The 25,097-nt window shown below is 30.4% G+C and overlaps 1 protein-coding gene across 1 annotated transcript in view; it reads left to right on the top strand.

Moving 5' to 3' along the window:
* The window catches only part of LOC116773143 (neuroendocrine convertase 2), a 34,218-nt gene extending 9,138 nt beyond the window's left edge, over positions 1-25,080 (top strand). The window contains exons 2-14 of the mRNA XM_061528424.1: positions 5,730-5,834; positions 8,257-8,494; positions 8,718-8,755; positions 10,145-10,221; positions 12,250-12,338; positions 14,947-15,122; positions 19,494-19,606; positions 19,843-20,043; positions 20,637-20,712; positions 21,853-22,010; positions 22,403-22,567; positions 22,882-22,999; positions 23,608-25,080. Coding sequence (XP_061384408.1) covers positions 5,730-5,834; positions 8,257-8,494; positions 8,718-8,755; positions 10,145-10,221; positions 12,250-12,338; positions 14,947-15,122; positions 19,494-19,606; positions 19,843-20,043; positions 20,637-20,712; positions 21,853-22,010; positions 22,403-22,567; positions 22,882-22,999; positions 23,608-23,769 — 1,716 coding nt within the window. The 3' untranslated portion in view covers positions 23,770-25,080. The remainder of the gene's footprint in view (positions 1-5,729; positions 5,835-8,256; positions 8,495-8,717; positions 8,756-10,144; positions 10,222-12,249; positions 12,339-14,946; positions 15,123-19,493; positions 19,607-19,842; positions 20,044-20,636; positions 20,713-21,852; positions 22,011-22,402; positions 22,568-22,881; positions 23,000-23,607) is intronic.
* The last annotated feature ends 17 nt before the right edge of the window (positions 25,081-25,097 follow it).

Raw genomic sequence — 25,097 nt, 5'->3', positions numbered from 1 at the left:
TTTAAATTTAAATAAGTATTCATAATGTTAAAAATAAGATTTTTTTTATTTTACACATCACATTGTGATTGCCGGACAATAGTTATAGAAGCGTTAGAGAGGTTTTTGCTTGACTAAGAATAAAAAAAGTAAACGATTATTTCAAATCTCCTTGAATACGAAAGTATTTTTCAGAAGAAGAAAATGAAGACCAGGATCCAAAACTATAGAAATAGACCGAATTTATTTGTTTTCTATTCTTTTAAATATATTATCTACATCATTTATTATCTGTTGAGTATACTCTCAAAGGAGTGGAAAATGACAAAAAGCTTAAAAGTACATAAGACATACAAATTGGATACATAATTTTGTTATGAAAAAGCCTTTTACGCCGCAAATAGCCTTAATGTTACTTCTATTATCTTTTGATATATGAAATTTAAATATTCATTATTATATACCTACTCTGTATTTGGTTTATACGTAACAGAATTGACTTAAAAAAGAATGTTAACGTCGTGCCTCTATAAATATTTATATATTTTTAGGTAATTATACTAAAATAAAAATGTCTCCTAATTATATTTTCGTGTGCACGTCAAGGGACATGACCTTCGTCTTCGCTTCTGTCACCTCTTGTCATCTGACCCTGAACCTGTCGGATACGGGTACAATTTTATGTAGACATAGGTGTCATCACTGTATTTACTTGCAATTACGTATATACAAATTGTTATTTTTGTTATAAAAGAAACAAAAATTTATATTCTTTCTCTTTCAGATATTTCTATTTAGCTGAAAATTCTAATACTATAAATAGGTTATAATTAATAATGCTTCACATGCTTATGTTCTGAAACTCATCCTACCTGTGATGTTGTTTCCCTCTTTTGTGTATCCCTTCATTCATTAAGTATATAACGTCGAAACTTGAGAGTTATTGTCTGCTTGCTATTCACAAGTTTGTACTGCTATAGAACTGAATGCTAATGAAGTCTCAGGCACCGTTTTCGTATATGGAAATTAATCTTAATTGACTTTTGTAGATGAATGAGTTTATCTATTGTAATATTTCGAGATTTAAATTACAGATAAGAGCAATTATTTCAATTTTATACCGAAATAAGTCCTTACGCTATAACAAGTACATTATATTTGCTATTTACGTTAAGCTGATACAAGACTCCATTAAAGACACTCTATGCAAAACTGATCGAAAATCATTTTAAAATTTCTCAAATATCTTAATTGTATGTTTTAAATAAGTCTCGTGAAACGGAATTCTCAACTTGAGTAAGTGTTGTAGTCATACGTTCTTGAAATACGAATAATTTAGAGAATGACAATTGTCTGTATCCGTTAATTATAAATATGTCAGAAAGTCTGGAACAAACTTATCAGTAGATATATATTGTGAAGTCAAAAAATAGATTATTTAGAGATTTTACATTAAGCCGTAATAAGTAGGGATGAAAGTTGAATTTGGATGTTTCTAAAATTTCAGTAGTTATTCGTTTTGGTGTTTTTACGGCAAAAATTATATAACATATTCATTACAAAAGCTTTCGTTCGTTTGATCTAGACTAATTTATAATAATTATCTACTTGAAATGTACGCTTTGCAAATAATTGTCGAGAATCGAGTGGCCAAGTTAGTTAAGGGTAAAATAATTTGTAATCAGATAACTCATTGTTTTTTTTTATGTGAAAGGTGGCAAACGAGCAGACGGCCTCCTTGATGAGCGGTAGTGACCGTTGCCCATGAACATCCGCAACATATACGTTGCGGATGCGTAGCCAACCTTGATTGTTGAGGAAAAGGGAAGGGGTGGGAATAAGGAAATGGCAGGAAAGGGTGGGAACGGGGAAAGGGCAACCAGGTTTTTCACTCATCGGACGAAGGGCAGCCACAAAAGACTTACTTCATGCATCTTCTGTGAGAGTATGGTACTTTCCTGATCGAGCCAGCCCATGTTCGAGCTGTAGTAAATTGACCGCAGCTAGGCTCTACCACCTGAAATTTAAATGTTAACATTTGTATCATTTGTATAATTCTAACTCTTGTTCTTAGGGACAAATTAAAAGATATTTTTAATGAAAGATTTTGTTCGATCACTGTTTTTAATATCAATTTCCTTTGTCAGTTTGACGGAAGTAGTAATATTTTTATTTCCAATCATCAATGATATGATTTTTGTGTGACTCGTTATTGGGATAATTGATACAGTTTATTCTGTTTACTATTTAAACCAAGCGTATAGAATACGTTAACAAAAAACTCAGTTCATAGACTTAATTTTCAAATACTTAACTCGATTCTCCGACTTGCATTATTGCCTTCATTGAGAACGCTGAATACAATTATACTAACTCCATTTAAAGCGAGAGCAGCCTTATATGTAACGTAACATAAAAAGCAATCAAATGAAACAAATTGGCCGTGAAACGATAAACGAATGCTCTGCTTTCCTGATCCATTTAGATTTCAATTTAATTTCGAAGGTCTGTAAATGCTTGCCTTAGTTATAAAATTCTTCAATTTATAAGTAACTTTATTAAATAAAATTAATGAAATGTTTCATTATATAGAAAGTGTGATTTTTATTTATTGTCTAAAACTTTTGTAGCTTCTGTATAGAGGACAAATATGCTTGTATTTTTTCACAAGTACATTTAGCGGACGTTGGTATCTACGTTTGAAGTCGCGTTTACGCAAATCGTATTTGATATTGATGAATCTTTTCTAACGCGAAAGCCTCGCTTATATTAAGGAATACTGTGAAAATTTATATATTTATTTATTTAATGGGGATTTTTTATGTATGTATATTTAAAACATTAATATTTAATGTATAAACGGTCTGTACATATTCCAAAAGTATCGTTAAAAAAATCTTCTAAAAGCTTAAAAACTGAAAGTTATATTTATCAAAGCTTTTAATGTAGAATACTAATTTCCGAATTCTCCAAGACATCCAAGTTAAGATCCAACCAGTCTAGAGACGATCCGTCTTGTTTTTGTAAGGATCCAGAAAATCCGTACCATTAATACTCGTTTCGTATTCACGTCTTGCAAATAATTCATTAAAATAACATTACCGACAGATTTGATGAAACTTAACTTAACTTGGCCGTAAAAATAAGCAATAAGCATCTAAGTGCTACGTAATAAAGTCCATTTTTATTTAACGGAATAAATGTTTGTTATAAATTCGTGTAACGCGGAAGTGTTTGTATCGGAAACACCGAAAGCTTTCCATCTTATACTTTATGAATACTCAATTTTATGACCTTATATAAAGCTGAAACAAGTGATCTTATCTAAATTGACTCGACAATTACTTTTAAACGTGGAATATGTTAGAAAACTTTCGATTTGTTATCTCCTTTTTTTTTCTCGTGGGCAAATGCTTAATGCATACTCTCTTGCTTGGGGAGGAAGAAAGAGGAGTTATGGCGGACTCTCGTCCTGATAAGGACGCACTACCGACAAAAACACCACGGGTTGTCCCACGCGCCGCTCTTCTGCTAAGCCACAGGGCCCGCAAGGCGTTTCTGCTGTGGTCTAGCATCGGCTGCCCCTCGATTTGTTATCTCCTAATAAAATATTTTCTATAAATATTACCGCAATTAATGTTTTAACTCCTACACTATCCATCTTTAGCCACCTCATTGTCATAATAAACGGCTGTACTACTTCTGAAGTGTTGTAACTTATAAACGAAGATTTTAACGTTTTTTTAATTACTTTATAAAACTAGTTATTTAGCCAGTCTTTACTTATTACATAACAGTCATCGGCAAATCCATTTTGACACTTATGCTCAAAGGGTTAAATTTTCTTGAGGATCATGATATATATAATATACAAATTAAATGTATATATAAGTAATAATACATATGTCTGTTTGTGACGGCATAGTTATATGTATCTGAATCACACAGAGCAATTAATTTGAACGGTTTCTTTCTATTTCACCAAACAAAGGATAAATGAAAAGTTCTAAGAGTGTCACTTCATTTTTACCTTCACATGTTTTATTGTTCTTAGCTTCTTTGACTTATGCAACCTTATTCTATTTATTTGATATAAAAAACTAATAAAAAGAATTTAAAATAATTAATTTGAAATACCAAAATGTATGCTTTTTTATGTTAAATGTGACAAACGAGTAGACGGCCTACTTGGTGGGCAGTAGGTACCGTCGGCCAGAGACATCCGCAACATCTCTGTTGCGGATGCGTTGCCAACCTTGGTTTTTTAAGGAATAGGGAAGGGTGGGAATACGGATAGGGCAACCGGCTCTCTCACTCATCGAACGATACGCAGCCATTAAAGGCTACTTAACGCCAATCTTCTGTGAGAGGGTGGTATTTCCCCGGTCGAGCCAGCCCATGTTCGATCTGTAGTTACAGAACTACAGCTAGGCTCTACCATCTACTGTGTAGTGTTTTATTAACATGTGGCTTATCAGTTCCTTATTGACTGTCAATGCCTTGTATTTACGGTAAATAGGTAATAATCAGAATAAGCGAAGAAATTATAATAAATAATTATCAATAATAAAAAAAATATATAAACAACTAAATCTTTACGATAAATGTAATGCAAAGAGACATTTATATTAGTTTATCAAAGTTTTTAATTTCAGCATTCTTATTTTAAATATGTTTACTCATAGAGAAATAGGTATTCAGAAATAGCCTCGAAGTGAAAATTTCTTGTTAGTGGATATTTTGTTACGAGTTGACAATTGATAGCAATATAGAAAATAGGGTTTGAGTAATTCATAATTGTTTAATTTAGAGATATCACATGTCTTAGTTATTGTTCTCACAATAGAAACAGCATATTAAATATAAAGTTAAGATTTAATTTATATTTGAGGATTTGCTCTCAGTTAATGTGAGTAACTTCAACGCCTAAATTTATTTGTAAATTTTTTCAGTTTATTTTGCTTGTAGAATTTATGTATTATCTCGTAGATGTATTATTCTGTATCTGTTTAACGAAATAGTTACTTGGAAAGACGTACCAATTTCTCACTAACTGTAATATTGTAGAGAAAATTTAGTTTCTTGTTCGTTTGTTGTTGTTCCAAAGTGCCGGGGACAATTTAAACTTTCATTCGTTGTTCTTATTTAATTCAGTAAAGGATACTTGTGAATTGTCATTTTTCTTAAAATGTATTCCTATCAAATAAAACCATAAATAATTTTAAAAACATATTCCTAAATAATCCTTTATTATAATTGCTGATAGTTAGAAAAGTTAAGTAATAACTGATGACATTTATAAGGTATTTTTTTTTATATACATTTCTTTTATTCACAACGTCCTATTGTCTTAATGTTCAATCTAGCCGCCATTGTTAAGTTTTCCAAAGCGAATATCGGAATACATGCCGACATTTCAATGTAGAATGGAATCTACGTTAAAAGAAAAACGCTTTGTTGGTTACAAAATTATAGGATACAGTTTGGAAGTTTGACATCTCAATATCATCTCATCGGGTGCTATTCAAGAAGGAAACATTATTTTAGTAGAGATTTTATGCAAATATTTTTTTTTGTTAAAATAAAAATTAAGAAAGTTTTATATAAAATTTATTTATATGGCATTAAATTGGGAATAGTCTTGTGTCGGACGCTAGGTACTTTCATTAAAATTTAAATAGGATATAAAATGCTATTTAAATTAAAAAGAGAGAATTAAACATGGTTTTACAAACGCTATATGTTTTCAGGTTCTTGGCTCCGAGACCGAATGGCATTTCGCACACCGCGGACTGCCTCAAGCTCGGCCGAGGCGATCCATTGCACACGCCCGACTTCTGAAGAGGCATCCACTGGTGAGATTATGCTAAATTTTTGGATCCCCTAAAGCCTCATCCTAATAAATACGGTATCCCTGTCCATAATCACACTGCAGGGCCATATTTATAGCGACCTTTTTAAATCCTCGGCAGTATTCCAGAGAATTAGGGAATCCTACTTCCTCCTTACAACGACCAGCAATACCGTTACTTGGCCGATAATTTCATTGATCACAACTGCTCCATCGTTTGTACACCCTGTAGTATAAATGGCAGGAAATCTTTATAGTGTAGTTGTATAAATTCTTTTGATAAAAGACAGTTATATAGCAATTAGCAGCGGCAATCCAAAGTAGAGCTATTGTTTCCTTTAATTAGTTTTTAACTGGGGCGCTTTAAAGCACTCTATAATTGGATAAATAAAACTTGGTATTTCCATAGATATAATTCATGTTTATACTCTTAGGTGTTATAATACTTCAATAGAAATGATAGTTTTAAATAAATCTGTTTGTTCTTATTGTTACGATGGCTATTGTAAATAAAGATTGACAACTACTTAGTTTGTAAAATTTACGAGGCATTCACGTTTTTTGGGAACGCTACAATTTATAGTAATCTTTCACGATGGCAAAATCATCTCTTCATTTTTATTTCATCAATAGTAAGTGTTACAGTTTTTTCTCTCACAATCAGTAATTTACGAAAAAAATTCCGATGATTTCTATTGCAAACTAGGAAAGGGTAAAGACAGAAAATTGTTCAGAATAGCACGACAAAGACCTATGGATGTGCGTACCAAATACATAAAAAACCATACTAAGGTATGACAAACTATTAACTTCTGATGTCCACATAAATGAAAGCTGGTGTGAAGTTTTTTTCCAGCATTATTAATGAGACATAGACGTAGCAGACGTTCTGTCTGAAGAACCAACTTCTTTAGTTGTCATTCAAGGGCTAGTACAGGAGTTCAGTCCACAAAGAAATGGCCACTGATAAAGCTACTAGATCAAGTGAGATTACTTCGGAACTATAAAAACGTTTAGGAGAAAGTGGAGTTAAATTTCTAACATTACTGGAATGATGGAATACCTAGCGAATGGAGAAGTTATTTGGTCCCAGTCATTAAAAATAATGCAGCTATCAGACTCTGTCAGAACTTCCTTCTTCTTTATTGACCTGGAAAAGGCGTTCACCCGGATATCACCAATAAAGAGCAAGAATACTATGTTAGCAATATCGTGGATATCTACCGTGACGTCACAACACACATAAAGAACCAGTGGGAAAAACCGCCGAGTTCCTAGTAAGAGTAGGGGTACACCAGGTATCATCGGTACGTCATTGACTCGACAACGACCAGGGAATAAATAAATGTCTCGACAACCAGAACAGGACCAACTGGCAAAGAATACCAACGAGAAGTGAGCCGTCCCAACTGAAATGGGATAAGGCTAAGCAAAGAAAGAAATGTTTTGCAGCAGCTTTGCCCGCTTCTCGAGATTTTATTGTTAAACAATATTGTTAAAATGTAACAAATATTACGTAATTCATTTGATTTTTTGGGCACCAGTGAAATTATCCCTTTGTACTTCATAAGAAAAAAATATTTGAATTATGTACTTAAATAATTTACTTACGACGTGATGTAAAATTTGAAGTAGTTGTCTGTATAATTCAGTTTTACATAATGCTGGACCATTATGTAAAACTGAATTATACAGAATTATATATAAATTAAATTACATATATATAATTATATAAGGGAATCGAAATTGCGTCATTAAATTGGTATCAATTGAAAGTAAAGTCCGATTAGCGACTTATTAAATAATCTTGTTACAAATGTTCCACTCATAGAAAGTTATTTACGAAAATAAAGCAAATGATTAATGATAGAAGTACTTTCCAACTTTCTGGAGTAATTACAATAATTACATTTTTTTTTTTAATTATAGTGAAGTCATATAAATAGTAGAAGAAGTCTTTATGACTATGTTCTTCTCATTTAAGTTCAGTGTTGAAATAATGTTTGAATTAATATTCAAATAGAAAATACAGAATGTAATTCGTCGCCATAACCAGGATTGAAAACAGCAACCTCCGGAATATGGCGTCCCAGTTGTGTTACAAATCAGGCTGTGATGCGATGAGTAATGTCGTTGAATTACGTAATCTATATATTTAAAATTCATAATCGAACTGAAGTGTCATATATTAGGATTACACACGAAACTCTTAAGCGGTAACAAGACAACCTAAATCGTAAAGCAACTGTTGCGATATGTTTCAGAGTTTGCATCGATGATTTTTTGGTTCTGTGTTTTTTTACTTGAATCTTAATTGTTATAGAAAATTTAAAATCATTTAATAAGAATATTTACTAACGTTTTACTACATTTTACAATAGATTAAGTAAAAAAGGTAATCCTTTAAAAGGTGTTTTTAATCTCAGGTTCACACAGCGGTGCAGCAGACTGGGTTCAAGCGAGTCAAACGTGGGTTCCGTCCACTTCGCTTACCAGAGACTGCACCAGCACCAGCCGAGCCGCGTGATCCTTACTTCCCCCTCCAATGGTACTTAAAAAATACCGGTCAAAATGGCGGCAAGCCCAAACTTGATCTGAACGTAGAGGCCGCCTGGGCCCAAGGTTATACCGGGGTAAATGTTACCACTGCCATCATGGACGATGGTAAGTAGTTTTAGTAAAATATTCATATCGTAACGTAGGGTTACAAAATATGTAAATGTATATAACATATATTTGAAATTCAAATAACACATCGTTGTCACTTGGTAAAGGGTGAAAAACACTCATGACAACGCTTCATTTATTAACAATGATTTTCTTGTTGAATAAACCATTATTTAGTCTATGCTGTGGAAAACATAACGACTTCAACTTTTTATTACAGGAGTTGATTACATGCATCCAGATTTAAAATATAATTATGTAAGTATACTTAGATAATATTGTCTAGCGTATTGTATTTAATAAAAAAAAAATACAAACATTTTTTATATTACTTTTTAGCAAAAGCAAATAATAGGTCTACATTAAAATTCTCTGTTTTCGTCTCAATACCCATTTGTAAAACATCTTTCTTCATTATATCCCTTTGTTGAATTTTAATGGACATTTAGTTTATTAAAGGGAGGTTTTGTTATTTGAAGGTGTTGCAAGTTGGTGTTTGAGTGGATATTTTTATCTCGAAACGTTTAAAACGAAGGCTCTATTTTTCGCATAATTAAAAAAAACTCTGTTCAAATGTTAAGAGATTAACATGTAAATTATTATTTAAAATAGCTGATTTATTAGAAGTTCTTTAAGTGTTTAAATCACAGACGTATTCGGTTGTTCCCGATGTTATTTAAACTACAATATTAAAAAAAATATGCAATAATATCTTCGATTCCTATTAATGAATTAAAATATCGATTGAATAGAATAAAATAATCATAAGTTAATAGTAAAAAAGAATTAAAATCCCTTTAGTAAATTTTTATTAAATTATTCAGTTGTTTAGTTATGTATCTACAGATGCTATGCTTAGTATATACATATATTAAATTAGGTTATGCACAATAAATGGTTTTATTAGGTAATGCTTACTTGCATATTAGGTTGTTTACTAAAAGCTTTCGAAAAGCCAGTTAGCACTGCGTGACTTGGAAAGCGTTGACCGGCATCAGTAATGGCTGAATAGTGTATAGTTATTTTTATGTTTTCTCTCATAAGCATTTTATTTTGCATAAAAGTTTTTGTAAGTTTTTTCGTGTCGTAGGCTAAAAATATGATTTACATGTATGGATATTTTTATTACATTTTTTACATTAAATCTACTTTATAGTCATAGTTGTATTTCGCCGACAAATGATTTATATGTTTGTTTTTTCGTCTCTACCTAACGTGACATTTTGAATGACTAATAATAATAGTAAGTTAGTTAACAATCAGTTTTTGATTGTGTATAAATGTTTACCGGTGAGTTTGACAGAATTAATTGAATTTTTTTTTTATACTTCCAACTTTGGTCTCAAGTATTACGTTTAAAATATTTTCTTATTAATATTAGATTACATCATAAATTCCTACATCTAAGAATAACGCAAAATTAACACGTATGTTATAAAAAAAAATTAAATTTCGTCAACATCCCCTTATAACATTTTATCCTTACTCTAGTTCTTTATAACTTATTTAAGTTAATGTTTATACAACAAAATATACCATGATATTCTAAGTAAGAAATACTTGCGTATCAACGTATGTTCTAAAACTTATCCGTCAGCGTTTGTTTTCAAAAGCGTTGTCGAAATATAAACCGTCTTATTGTTTCAGAATGCAGAGGCTTCTTATGACTTCAGTAGTAACGATCCGTTCCCATACCCTCGTTATACAGACGATTGGTTTAACAGGTGAGAATTCTTTAAATCTAATCACTAATGGATGCTTCCTATCTTAAGCTACGCCATGTTTATTTTTATACATGATAAAATTATGAAAGTGATGTTGATATAATGAAATAGTTAGTAGTGATCAATTAAATATTTATATTTTTGATCGGTTTGCTATTATTTAAATGTTAGTCACTTAACACTAAAACATATTATTAATTATTTACATAACATTAATAAACGATTCATTTAATTAAAAAAATAACTATTTTGTCTTTTGTAATAGATGAGAATGTTTATATTTTTCTAAAATACACATACAAATGTACTAGTACTTATTATTTAAATGTATTAGTACTTATTACTTAGTTCTTTTAATAAATTGAATACACTCAATTAGTTCCAGTAACGGTTTAATGTTCTATAACGCTTAGTATAATTACATGAATTCTAGAGAGTATAAATTTTGCCCCAAATTAGACAATTCTATTATAAAAGTAGGTAAATTTCCAATTTAATGAAAATTAAAAAAAATTGTTTCAAATTTAAACACTCGATTTTTATATACAATTTAAAATGCATTTGAACTTTCGCTTTAAGAACTCATCGTGGGTTAATTCGACCAAAATTACTGTTTACTGCGTTAGGTACCGAATGTCACGATGGAGTAGGATAAGCTGTTAAGAAACTTTTCTGAACATTTTCAATAATATTTAATATCGTATAAATGTAACATTCAACCGTTCCGTAATATTCATTGACTTTGTAACATCAGGGTCATCTTCTATCCAATCTCAAAGTTTATCTCAAATTCCGTCCCGACCTAATTGCCATTTGGGAATTCATTTGGAATATCTTAAAATAACTGTGAAAGAACATGAAGCTTTTTGAATTAAACCTAATTTAAAAAGCTGAAATGATACCCATACATAAAAGGTATAAGAGTTAATTTCGTCTGTTAGTAATGTCAAAAAAATATTGATTGTCTCGTATGATAAGCATAAGGCGCATGATAAGACTATTATGGTGGTATTCCTTTGTGTACTTATTTGTTTTTATAATGAATTATCTTCGTAACAGCTGTTCAGAAGCTTATGTCGTAAAAAGAGAGTTAAGGATATTTAAAATGAAGATGCTATCACGCTGTGAAGTGCCGTATGAAAACTAGTGAAGTGAATTCATAGTACAAGCTTCACTAATTAAAATTAAACATGAAGATTTTATACTTTAAAATAACTTTTTTTTTTCATTTACATATCGTGAATAAATTATATATAGAAAAAATATATTATTGCGGAGACATGACGTATAATCAATTAATAAAAATTCTCGAATATTTTATATTCTAAAATGTTTTCAGACAGGACCCAAAAACAATTACTGTCAGGCTAGATGATTACATTAAAATTTTACTTTGCCAACAATTTAAATTTCGTTGAAAACAAATGTTTATTTTATGTTAATTAGTTTTTGTTATTATTATACCCGTATTTAATTTAATAATTCACAAGGACCTAAGCCATGGTTGTTTTTACGAGCTGTGTTATTTACATGTATACAAATATATTAACATGTTTATAAACAACAAGCTTTTCCTACTGTGACCTGAATTCTCTTTAATTATACACAAATAAATCGTTTCAGCAGTCTTTAATAGCTGTAATTTAGCTTAGCTTGTTATGTTTCAACGCTCCCTTGGTCGAAGGGCATGTCAAGGTCATGTTTCATATCCTGTAACGTGAAATTATATAGGCATTGGAATTTATATAATTGAATACTTTACATGAAATGCTTTAAATTTTGATGAGATTCAATGTTTAGTTGTAAAACTTTAAAGAGACACGAATTCCATCTAATATAATTTCAATGCTATTCAGTGTAATTATTAATCGAATACAGCTCTCTAATATATAATATTCATCAAAATTTTTAATCTGTAACATCCCTAAACTGACATATTAAATTTGACAATTCATTTTCATCATGAATGTGGTGATGGTATGCTAAATTGGACTCTACATTATTAATAATAAAGCGTATGTTTGTCAGTCACGGCACGAGGTGCGCTGGTGAGGTGGCGGCAGCTCGTGACAACGGCGTCTGCGGCGTGGGGGTCGCCTACCACTCGAAGGTCGCTGGTAAGTTGATTATAACACGTCGTTTATTATTACATATACCACTTTTACAATGACTTTATGAAAATAATGAAAAAATATTACGAATAATTCCTATCGTAGAGATTTTATTTAAATTTTACCTCTACATTATTATAAAGCAACTCACACATACAATAAAGACGTCACAGATAAAACATAACGATGTCAGTTAAGTTTAAATCGATGTATCGATATGTTCCAATTATAATCGATATAAAATCTGATATCCACATAAGTTCTACGTAATCCCCAGTGGATCCCCGAATTACTTTTGCTCTGCTGGTTCGTGTGATTAATTCGTTTTCATCAACGCCGCATAAATTCACCGCAATTTTCACTTTTATATTTACATCAGATTTATTAAGTTTTTTTCTTGTTTTATTAAATAAAAACATCACAGGTTTATCTCTATTACCGATATTTTTATATCACAACACTGTTAGTTTTTGTTATGATGAAAAAAAAAATTTCTCTTATCATAAATAAATTGTAAGTATTTGGAAAATTTACTAAAACTTCATTGTTATTAGATTTATTTTAAACTTATCTGAATAGTACAACAGATCCTCTCTCCATACAATTAAAACTGGTCTTTCTCTAATCAGATAAATTTAATAGTTTTTTATCTCTTACTTGTGATCTTATTTTCATAAATCATTAAATCGATATAACTGTTACTTATTAATATATTTGTAATTACGTATGTAAGTTATAATATGAGAGAGTGAAGAGAGAAATATAGAGCAAAACAATGAAAGTATTGCAAGTTTTCACCACTCCTATCACAGCTTTAAATAAATTTCTTTAATTTTTTCTCATCTAACATCTGCCAACGAAACAAGATAATTATTGTAAATAAAGCAACGTCTAATGAGTTATGTCAACTTTGTACGCGTAATCTCTTTTACATCCAAGATTCGATCGGAGCTGTCATTATTCGCAATTCGTAATTTAACTTTCGACTTTACTGTATGTTAACAAGGAAAAGTCTTAAAAATTTTCGGCACTTTATTTGAAATAGGCCTTATAAGCTATTCGTATAATGTGTAATTATAGTTAAATGATTGCTTTACATAAAAATACAATAATAACCGATAAAAATATTGAATTATTTTTAGATATTCTAAAATTGTTGTGAAAGTGTATCCATATACATATATATATGGATGTAATTTAATATACCTACAGAGAGTGTACATTGCAAGTTGTATATCTAAGTTGTAAAATGTATTAAAAAGTTTCAAGTATAAAGTAACAACAAAGTAATTTAACTTTTATATCTTATTTTACGAGTAATCTGAAGAAAAACAATATACGCCTGTTTGGTTGGTTCTTCTAAAACATTCTTTGATAGATTTGATTCTGTTGAGTATAAAAGTGAATTTTAACGAGCACTTAGTTACCCTTTTTTTTTCAACTATGACGGGGGATCATACACTGTTATTAAGAAAATATATTATAACATAAAAAGCACTTGTGTAAATAAGTTCGTTTATTCTAAAAATCATAATTATTATAACATTATTTTACTAAGCTGGGATAAAAATGGAATACAAATCAAACATATACTACATCCGTTCGGTAAACAAAGGACGGAATCAAATAGGAATGAGTATTTATTTTTATCGGGAATATAAAAAGGATTTTAAGGTAAATGAGAATGTTTTTTGAAGTAGAATTTATGTATTGTGTTGTTAGTATATGATAAAATATTGTAGTCACTGATATTTTGAAGTAAAAGATTTTTAAATGGAACTGTTTCAGCGATTACAATTCCAGAATTATAAAACTTGAACTTTGTTTATTCAGACTATTAAAAAATATTTTAAATCCCAGCAAATTCACCGAATAGCTTTATATTATCCAATAGCCCAGAACGGTTTGTGGCTTTTACAGCAGAATTGACGAGAAACTAAGTTTGCGGTTGAAATGAACATATAATTTGAATCCATTCGTTGTTTATTTCTCAGTTTGGTGATGACTAAATCAACAGTTGTCATTTGTTAGCCCTCAATTAATATTGAAAATTATATTAATTATTTTGTGGTGTACATCGTTATTTTTATTTTTAGTCAAGTAACTGTTTTTTCTGAGCATTTTAGGTACAATATGGACCGAAATTTTCTAAGCGCTTCAAACCGCTGTTTCGAGGTATATTAGATGAAGCGGAATATTTATTGTATTTGTTAATATAAAATATTCACGGCTTCCGAACACTGAATTTAGGGCAGACCGAATCTTTTTACGGCTTCGTTCAAACGTTTAAGACGTCCCATTGTCTGCTTTAACGAGCAGTTTTCGTTTTCATTTTCATTAGCGAAACGGAAAAATCTAAAAATATAAAAATTACTCAACAATAATTTGTTTGAAAGAGAAATTTCGGCATGGAATCGATTACGTTCTACCTTAATTACATTTATTTTTTTTTCAAAATCTTTCTTTAGCTGTAATTTTGCTTAAGACATAGTGTTTGTTAACAAAATTTACTTAGTACAGAGTTAACGGTATTTATACCGAGTTATACCGATAATGTTTTTTTTTCTATCAGCCACTTATATGACCATGTTTTATGTATCCACTTTTGTCCAAGGTATCAGAATGTTGGATCAGCCGTACATGACGGATCTTATAGAAGCCAATTCCATGGGACACGAGCCCCACAAGATACACATCTACAGCGCTTCATGGGGCCCCACAGATGATGGGAGAACAGTCGATGGGCCCAGAAACGCTACTATGAGAGCTATCGTCAGAGGTGTTAATGAGGTCTGTATTTTCACTACGATTTAATCGAAACTATACCATAATTCATAAAATATTTCATAGCGAATGGAAGTCAAAATATCAAGCCATGGTTTCCTAATCCATAAATAAAAAAACAGCAGACTTTAGATCAAATCATTATGGTCTAATATAAGATGAGGGTATCCAATTTTGTACCAACGAAAAGATAAATTGTATTAAGTAAAAAACTAACCTTTTACGAGTGGGAGTCTGTTTCCATATAAAAAGACATTGCCCACGATCTCTTTACTAACTGCAAATACGTACGTAGTTATTTTATAAATTACAAACAAGTTTACGAATGCGAAGGTATTTGTAATACGTTGTGATTCTTATAGAAAGAGTTTAGGTCAACTCCGTCTCCTAGGTTTTGAATCTCTTGAGAGTGTTGAAATATGTAGCCGGAAAGGATTAAAGGATTCCAACAAGCTGATAACCGTATTATGAAAAAGGGATTTATATAAAACAAACATTATTATAATCGAAATACTATAAGATATAAACTTCTAACAATACATATGGAAAATGTTTATTCAATAATACTAAAACGCGAAAATTAATATAATGTTAATATATCAAAAAATTTAAGACAGGTCAACTTATTTTAATTCATATAACGGACTGATATCACAGTCTCTGCATTGCGGCCTTGGACGTATTAAGCTATTTTCAGATAAAGTAACATGATCTTAGATAAGACCACAAGTTTTCATGTATTAATTTAAATTTTCGCTATTAAAGAAATTATATTTTTTTAGAATTAAATTCGTTTACAAGTAACTGTGAGATTGGTAATTGTATTATAGTAAATACTGAATGATTTTGGTTTTAAATTCCATTCATAACGTGACTTATACAATGACACGTCTGAATTTCTATGAAATCAGATGACAAATAATATAGAATAGTTAATTTTCCATAAGTGTATGTTTATTTACGATGAGGTCGAATATCGTTACAAGCAATAAAATTAATTGCTAGCCGTTTGCTTAACGACATCGCCCATTTAATAACGATTAATAACGTTCGTTGAGTATCATGTGTATGAATAATAATATATTTACAATATACATCCTGAAAACCACATCAAAGTCTTCATGATTTTATATATATAACGAAATAATTTTCAAAGAACATCATTATCTCTATAAGCAATCGAACACATCGTCGTTATATGTATAACAATACCAACGTTTGTAACGATAAAGCATTTTTTGCACGTCTAGGAAACGAAAATTTTCGTTTAAAATTCTATATTTTTATACCAAGTCTATGGCATTATTTTTCTTTAATTACTCTGAAATAAATCTTAAATAAACGCATACAACCACAATTTGTAAAAAAGATTTTAAATGACTATGAGTTTTCGTAAAAGTTTCGAAAGAAAAGGTTCTATTTCTTACGAAGGAGACAATTTCAGAGTCTGAAAAGGAACCACGCTGTATACGCAAAGAAATTACAAATTGATGTTCTAAAACACTATTCTTACGTCAAGCTTGTATCGTAAATACTCACACAACATAAACAGCGTTTCCAGTTTTTCACTCATAAATATCCGCACATAGTATAGGAGTAGATTACTGAACGAAAAACGGGAAACAATTCGTATGTATTGTGACCTTTGTGCTGTGCATACATCTGTGTATTTGCTATTGTAAATCTCCACGCAAGATATATTCAAAGAGCAACTGTCCATAATTCTTCCAAAAGAAGGGATAAATATTTTTCGTTAACTAAAACGTTATTTAAAAAAATGTACTTCTTTTTTAGTTTTCAACGGATTTTCATATCCGTTAAATGTGATTGGACGGAAATTATCCTTTCGAGAGATAGATGGGTTAAATTTGTGTATGCAAGGATAGTACTAACTCTTCTATAAGATTATTAAAATAGAAACAATGGTTACTAGTAGTTATTAATTATCATAAAAGTATATATATTACTTAGGTTTAGAAAACATTTTACTGTAAATGCTGGTCAGATTTAAACTTAAGTCTATTTTATTATTGATTGAGAAGTACGACTATAGTACTCAGTAATACAGGACAACTTTTTTTATGATTTCCATCTTAAAATACAATTTCTTTATTTATAATATTTATTGTCTATTATTTCTTCTTATTTAATTGGACCGTCATTTTGTCAATCTATTCCTTTATTTGAACGGTCTATTTGGTTAGAGCGTATTTGTAAAAAGATTTATTTATTTTGTTTTAAGAAAACCCTTAGGCTAGAAATATTGTATCTTATTTTCCTTTATCACGAAAAAACTATCAAATCAAGGACAAATCGTTTAGTTTGTAAAAATATTTATTAATAGAAATAAAAACAGAAAATAATATAAAAGTAGTCTTCTTTATTCCTTATTACTTGAGCTATCTGTCGGTGAAAGTTCCATTCTAATGGGTCAGCCATTTCAATCCGAACGAACAGAAACATAAAATATGTATATATATATATATATATATATGTTTCCGTTATATATATATATACCATATATATATATAACGGAAACCATATACCATACCCACCAGTATCTTCAATGTTTTACATTTCCGATTGCTATTTAGGAAATGTATAGATTTCCCAGGAAATGTGTAATGTGTAAGTATGGTAAAATTTATTTCACACATTTCCGTTCAATTTTAGGAATTACATACTTTTCCTAGGAATTGTATACAATGACGAATTACGTATGTTTCCGTTAACATATATATATATATATATATTGTTATACCGATCGTGTAACCATTCCTTCGAATGTGAACAAAAATAAAACATTTTAAATATTACAAACAGACACTTTTATTTTATTAACTTGTATAGAGGTAAAAAAAATTAAAATGGTTTTTTTTTTTGCTAGAAATTGCTTCATTCTAAGATCGAGTACCACTGTTTAGTCATATTGTCAAATAATAGCCAGTGTTAAGTTTGATTGCAATCGTTTTAAGATTACAAAACATACTTTGTTTAAAAAGTTTGTATATAAAAAAATAAATGTTAATAACCTCTCAATAATTCAAAACCTTGTAGTCTTTCCCACGGACGACTAATAGAAAAAGTGTTTATTTCTTTTAAGAAGCAGCATATATTGTATTCGGTAACTTAATATGTTTATAAATTAATAAAACTTAAAAAAGCACTTTGAAATAGATAAGACTGAGTATTTTTACAAGAAAATGTAAGTGTAATTTTGGGCGAGAGCAAAGTTTATCATTTCCGAAAGGTCATAAATTTCCCATGGGTCTAACATTTGGAGGCTGTAGCTTGAAGGTCTATTATGAGGAAAACATTTCAATTATGGCTATAATTGAAATAATAAGACTTACACATGAAAGGTAATAGGATTATTATATATCTCAAAGTGCCTCCGCAGAAAAAGAAAATGATGTATATGAATTATCTTTTTTATTTAACAAAACAAAATATTTTTTTGTATAAATGTTTTTTAAAGATCTCTTTAAGCAGTTTGATAGGCTAAAATTTTTTTTTTGATCATATGAGCAAAACATGGTGTGTGATTAAAAAAAAGTCTTTTTTTTATTTTCATATATGTATATAAAATTGCAAAAAGAACAATTCTAAAATCGACTAAATAGCTTTCATATGTTAAATATTTATATACAGACTATGTGTAACGAATTAATTTGGTGTCTTCAATTAATATGTGCTTTATAACATTATCCACTTTAAGTTGAAAATTGGTTAATCTTACTTATAGTAACTTATGATTACCTCCTGACAAATATCAAGTTTATGGTCCGAGGTGTCAAAGTTTAAAACGTGTCAAATACGTATGAGAATTCCGTTATTCGTGACGTCATTACCCACTTTAATAATATATTGACACTTCGATTTGGATTCCTCCATATTATATTCCATTTAGGAAGACAAATAATATAGTTTTTAAACATTTTGCCTCCTATAATTTCATTTAGTGGAGGTAAATATTTTACTTAATATATTTCAATGACCACGTTTCTTCTGTCTGATTATATTATAATGAATATAATTTTAATGTTTAAATAACTTAAATGTAAGTAGATTGGAGTTAAATTATTATTTTTGACTTTAGTTTCGTCGATTTAATCGCAACGAGAATATAAAGTAAAAACTTTTTAAGTTTCCAAAACGCAAGCTTTTTATGCCTAAATGTCATGAATGGTACAGATTCTCGAATGTTAATTTTAACCAACGAATTGGCATTTGGCGTTCATCGTTTTTGGTTATTGTCAACAAGGATTTAAACGAATGGAATCACTTTTGTTTATTTTATAGACTGACAATTCCATGAACCTATTCCTATAGTATATGAAAATGTGTCAATTTTTATAGATTTTCCCTATTTGCTAGGGTCGGAACGGTCTTGGCAACATCTACGTTTGGGCGAGCGGTGACGGTGGTGAAGATGATGACTGCAACTGTGACGGATACGCAGCATCCATGTGGACTGTGTCCATTAATAGGTGATTCTCAAACACAAACACTATTAGTGAAATAATTCTAACTTATTTATTATACGTATATGAAGAAACATGTTTGCTTTATGTTGATATATAATCATTGCAATTAAATAAATAATATATTTAATATATCATACCAGATTAGCTAGTGATTAAATAGAAGCTGTTTAAATAGAAGCTGTTTATTATTTCTATATTATTAATATATAGTCTCGTTTAATATATAAAAATAAAACCAGCGCAATAAACGACGGTCAGAATGCGCACTACGACGAGTCGTGTTCCTCGACGTTAGCGAGTACGTTCAGTAACGGGGCTAGAGATCCCAGTACTGGAGTAGCTACAACCGACCTGTATGGGAAGTGTACGGCGACACACTCCGGAACCTCTGCAGCCGCGCCAGAAGCAGCAGGTGTCTTCGCCTTGGCTTTACACGCGAAGTATGTATTATTCTTTAAAATATTTATGCATAGACATACTCAAAAGAGCATGATTCTATGTGCCACACTTGTATATTTATTTATGTGTGTAAAAAAACAAGTAAAAAAAAAATATAAGTACACAAATAAGTTATCCCTTTAAAGAGATCTCTTAGTTACCCTTTAGGGAGAAAATAAATTATAAAGAAAGGAAAACAAGTATTATATTGAAAGGATGTTTGGTTTTTACTTTTTCTAATAAAGTTGTTTATTTCATTCTAATATATTTCTATTCATAAGGGCATGTTTAGTTTTCTCGTAATACGTATCATAGAAATTTTATTAGGAATTTCATTTTATTAGGAAAACTTAGGCTTTTCGACAAATAATATCGAATTGAAATCATGTTAAAGGTTTTTTTATGCTATGGCTTTATCCTTTCTGGAATCGATTAATATTCTGCCAATGTCAACGTTTTTATTTGTTGGACGAATCATAATCTTGAGTACACAGTAATCAGGAAATACGAAGGTATTTGTCGAATGGAATAAAGGAGTTTTTTTTTTCAGAAGACTAGTTATATTTTGAATAAAGAACATTAAAATTAATTTCAGTCCTAACCTGACATGGCGTGACATTCAACATCTCACTGTTTTGACATCAAAGAGGAACTCATTGTATGACGCGAAGGTAAGTTAGTTAGATTAGAAATCTTAATACTTGTACTTTTAAAACGTATTGATGATAAAAAATCATTGTGAATTGTTTTTAACATTTGTTTTTTACGTAGTAGGAAAATATCGGAAACTTTTTTTTATGCTACAATATATATATTTTTTTAACTTTTACTGCCTTCAAATAATAAGGATTGCTCATTGGCAATAGTTACTACTTGCGGTGAAGTAGATGTCAAGGTTTTTCGTTGTTATAACCTATAAAGGTTTAAGTGTTAAATAAATTTAACTTTCATAGGGACCATTAGCGTCATAACTCTATAAAAACAACTATGAGTATTGTTTGACGTTATCGCCGGTAAATTACTGACGTGCGAGCGACCTACACCTACATGACTGCTATTTCTAACATTCCTTATCACAAACAAATCATGATAATAAAACGGTACACCTAGAGAAATAGACGGTGGAAGTATTGAAGTTGACACTATAGAGAAATTTCAAATTTTTTTTATTTCTTTGAATGAAAAGTACCATACATGCAGTAGGATGTTAATATTAAATAGCTTATAATAAAAAAATTATAACGGATCAGCGTCCTTAACATAAGTTTGCACCGTCAAACTACACACGGAGAGTTTCCTGTTATTTATAAAACTATCTTTGTACTTCCATGTGCGAAGATATATGAATAAAAATGAAAATACAGATACAAAATTTTTTATTTAAAATTTTATTAACCTTAGTTTGATGAGATTTTTTTCGTTATACACATACGTACATTTCTATTAATATAATGACAAAATTTTGCATTTTATTTACAATAGTTTAGAACAAAATTTATTAAATCATAAACTTATACATCATGATATAAAAAAAAAGCTCGTTTTATTTTCACTTCAAAGTATTATATGAAAGCTTTAAGTGTTCTTTTATAAAGAGTGAACTGGAATAAGCTTCGTTAAATAGAATATTTATAATAGTTAGAATTAAAATAATTAATATTTGTATGATTTAATATTGTTTCATACATTGCACTTTGTATCATAAACTGATATAGTATATACATATAAATATATATGTATGTGACGCTTACTTCACTATACTGAGACTGAAGTTACCCAAGGTTTCATCTGATATTCTTGGCCAAATGTAGGGCCGTTTCCATTGGACTATGAACGGAGTGGGTCTGGAATTCAATCACCTGTTTGGTTTCGGTGTCCTTGACGCCGGAGCTATGACAGCACTCGCCGCAAATTGGCGATCTGTGCCGCCGAGATACCATTGCGAAGCCGGCTCAGTCGACACTCACACGTAAGATATCTTTATGTGCATCCTCTTTAGCTATATATTATAGACGAGCTACCATTAAAAACTAAACTATGATATGACGAGATGAACATGTCCGTCTGCCCGTGATCATGGTTGATGTTAAGTAATCGAAACGTGAAGAAAATTTAAAAATATCATAAAAAAATTACCAAATCATATCCGGAGACAGCATTTCATTTTATAAAATATCTTCATTTATTTATTACGGTTTAAAATGTACTTAAGTTATACAGATTATTACCTACATTTAGATTGCAATACTGACATTTGATTGCTTCAAAAGTATTAAGATTACATGGTTTATTTAAATGTTATCTGTACTGTATGTATATGTGGTATTTATTCTCAATGAGATATATATAATATATTTTTAGCGAGCTCCCATCGGAAGGCAGTATCACACTCCAGATAGACACGTCAGCATGCGCAGGCACCCCTAGCGAGGTTCGGTATTTGGAGCATGTGCAAGCTGTTGTCAGTGCCAACGCTACCAGACGAGGGGACTTGGAACTCTTCCTCACCAGCCCTATGGGAACCAAGTAAGTCACCAATTCAGTCACCTTCTATTCCGACTATTTTTGATTTCTTTCCAAGTCTATTTTTGTATTTTTCTCTATAATTCTTATAAAAATTGTTAATATTTACATGAATGGAGAGTATTTAGTTTGTTGGCTATTCCAATTTATTCTTATCTAGTCTAATCGCACCCGAGTGGTATGATAATCAATCAAATCTCTTCTTTTTAAGAGTCAATATGAAGGACAGTCACACAATTTGTTGTAACAAAAAGCTGGACTAAACGATAGAGATGTCGTTTAGTTGGTAAAATTTTATATAATATACATCCTTTTAGATCGATGATCCTGAGCAGGCGTGCAAATGATGACGACAGCCGTGACGGTTTTACAAAGTGGCCGTTCATGACTACGCACACTTGGGGAGAGTATCCGCAAGGAGTTTGGTCTTTGGAGGTCTGTTGAACATATTAAAGAGATTTTATAGATCTTACTCATAACGGCCTCCAAAACTAATGTATCTTTTGGGGTGATCATCATAATTACACATCCAAAAATTTAGTTACCTCGTCTGTATCAGTTATGTGATGAATGGGTAGAAAATAGTGCAGTATTGATTTCTGATATACGCCTAAAAGGATTTCGTTACTTTGCTATCACCTCACGAAGACGCAAATCTTCATAGAAGCTTGTGCCTAACGATTTGAACTAACATTCTAAACCCGTTGCTTTTTGGAATTGTCATTTTTTACGTATTTCTTCTTGATGTGCAACCGTCAGCAACAATATTATAGCAATATATAACAACAATGACTTAGTCAGTAATAAAAAATTATTACCGATACAACTTCTATATTTAGTCCATCCTGATGGAAGTTTAACTGGCAGACAAAATATATAAACAATAAGTCTTTAAGTATCTTCTTACATCGAAGGCTATTTTTCTTATTACAACTCTTCTATAAGATATCTCTTCTTCGCGGTAACATTTGAAACTGTTCCAAAGAAGATACAGAAGATACTTAACACTGAACTAGTTCCAAAACCAACAATCTCTTTTCCAGGCTAGATTCAGCAGCCCAGGTCGATCTGGTTGGTTGCGAGGCTGGTCACTGGTGCTCCATGGCACACGAGCGCCGCCATACGCTCAGCTCCAGCCGCAAGACCCTCGCTCCAAGCTAGCAGTCGTCAAGAAGGCACACGAAGACAACGCTATCAACGACTAGATCACACACCGAGGGGGTTTTTATTGATGTAATTGTTCTCATGCTTTATTTTTGTTCATCAAAACGTTATTTATTGCTATTTTAATAAACTCTGTCAGTGTTGTCTTCGTTAACAGCAGCTTGAGGTTAAGTTCGAACTTGTAACGAGCATGTACCTTGAGCTATCTGGAACGAACTCTTATTTTTTATATTTATTAGGAAAATCTATTATCTTTTTATTTGATGTTATTAATTCCAACAGCTTTTATGTTGAAACTGTTAATTTGTTTTTATAATTAAATTTTATATTAATTTAATAAAAACCCTCTCATTAAACTTCAAATGCATCAAGTAATCACCACTTTACTTCCAAAGAAAGATAACTTATTCGAATTCTTTCAAATTATTTCGAATTTATAAAACCTATTTATCTCCTAGTACCTAAATGTTATCTTATTGTCTATTTAATATAACCTGTTCGTAAAAAAAAACTGTTACTTAATTTGATTTATAAATTTCTATTTCAAATTTAAAAAAAAAAATTATATAAAAATCTATTAATAATTCCAATGAATAAAACACACGCAGGGGCCATTTGATTCTTGTTTATGAAAAAGTTTTTGTTAACTGATGCAAATTATTTTTACTAACCGCTTATAATACGTTCTTAGTCAATACGGGTCAATGCCAATACTAGTCTTAATTTACTTCTAGTCACTTAACACAAAACCTTTGCCTCTATTTAAATAATAGTAATTATATAATGAAAGATTGTTCAGCTTCTTAGAATGCAGACGTTTTATATGAGATTCGAAACATATCAAGAAGAGAATTAAACAATTTTTTCTTTAAAAATACATATACCTTATAAATGAATGGAAGTTGAGCAAGATTCAAATAAAAAAATATTCCTTTCGCATTTATGTGATTGTTTTTGTTGTAATACCTACTTATATAATTTTATTGTAAACTTCAAATGACCTTGGTTATCCCAGCTAATTAAAGGACATTTGAACTTCCTATTTAGGCCTTTTGTAAGATTTCGATAAGAGAAAATATAATAAAAATATCCTCTAAGCTTAAGATATGAAGTAAATTGTAACCCTCTAAGAAATTAAAAAAAGGGCTATTTATATTTTCTTAACATAATAAAAAGGAAAACATGTAATTTCGTTTTTTGTTGACCGTACTTATAAATTTGTAACGGACGTCGACGTAGTTTTATTACAAATAATGGTTAAGCGAAATCATTTAAAGAGAAATTATGTATTACTATTATAGAAAATATAATGTGATTTGGTGTTGTATTTGAATTAAACGATGTTTTTGTAATGACCATCCTTTCCCTT

Source organism: Danaus plexippus (genome assembly GCF_018135715.1).
Source record: "Danaus plexippus chromosome 18 unlocalized genomic scaffold, MEX_DaPlex mxdp_20, whole genome shotgun sequence".
NCBI lineage: Eukaryota > Metazoa > Arthropoda > Insecta > Lepidoptera > Nymphalidae > Danaus > Danaus plexippus.
Note: the sequence above shows the minus strand (reverse complement) of the source record. Positions and strands in the feature narration are given on the sequence as shown.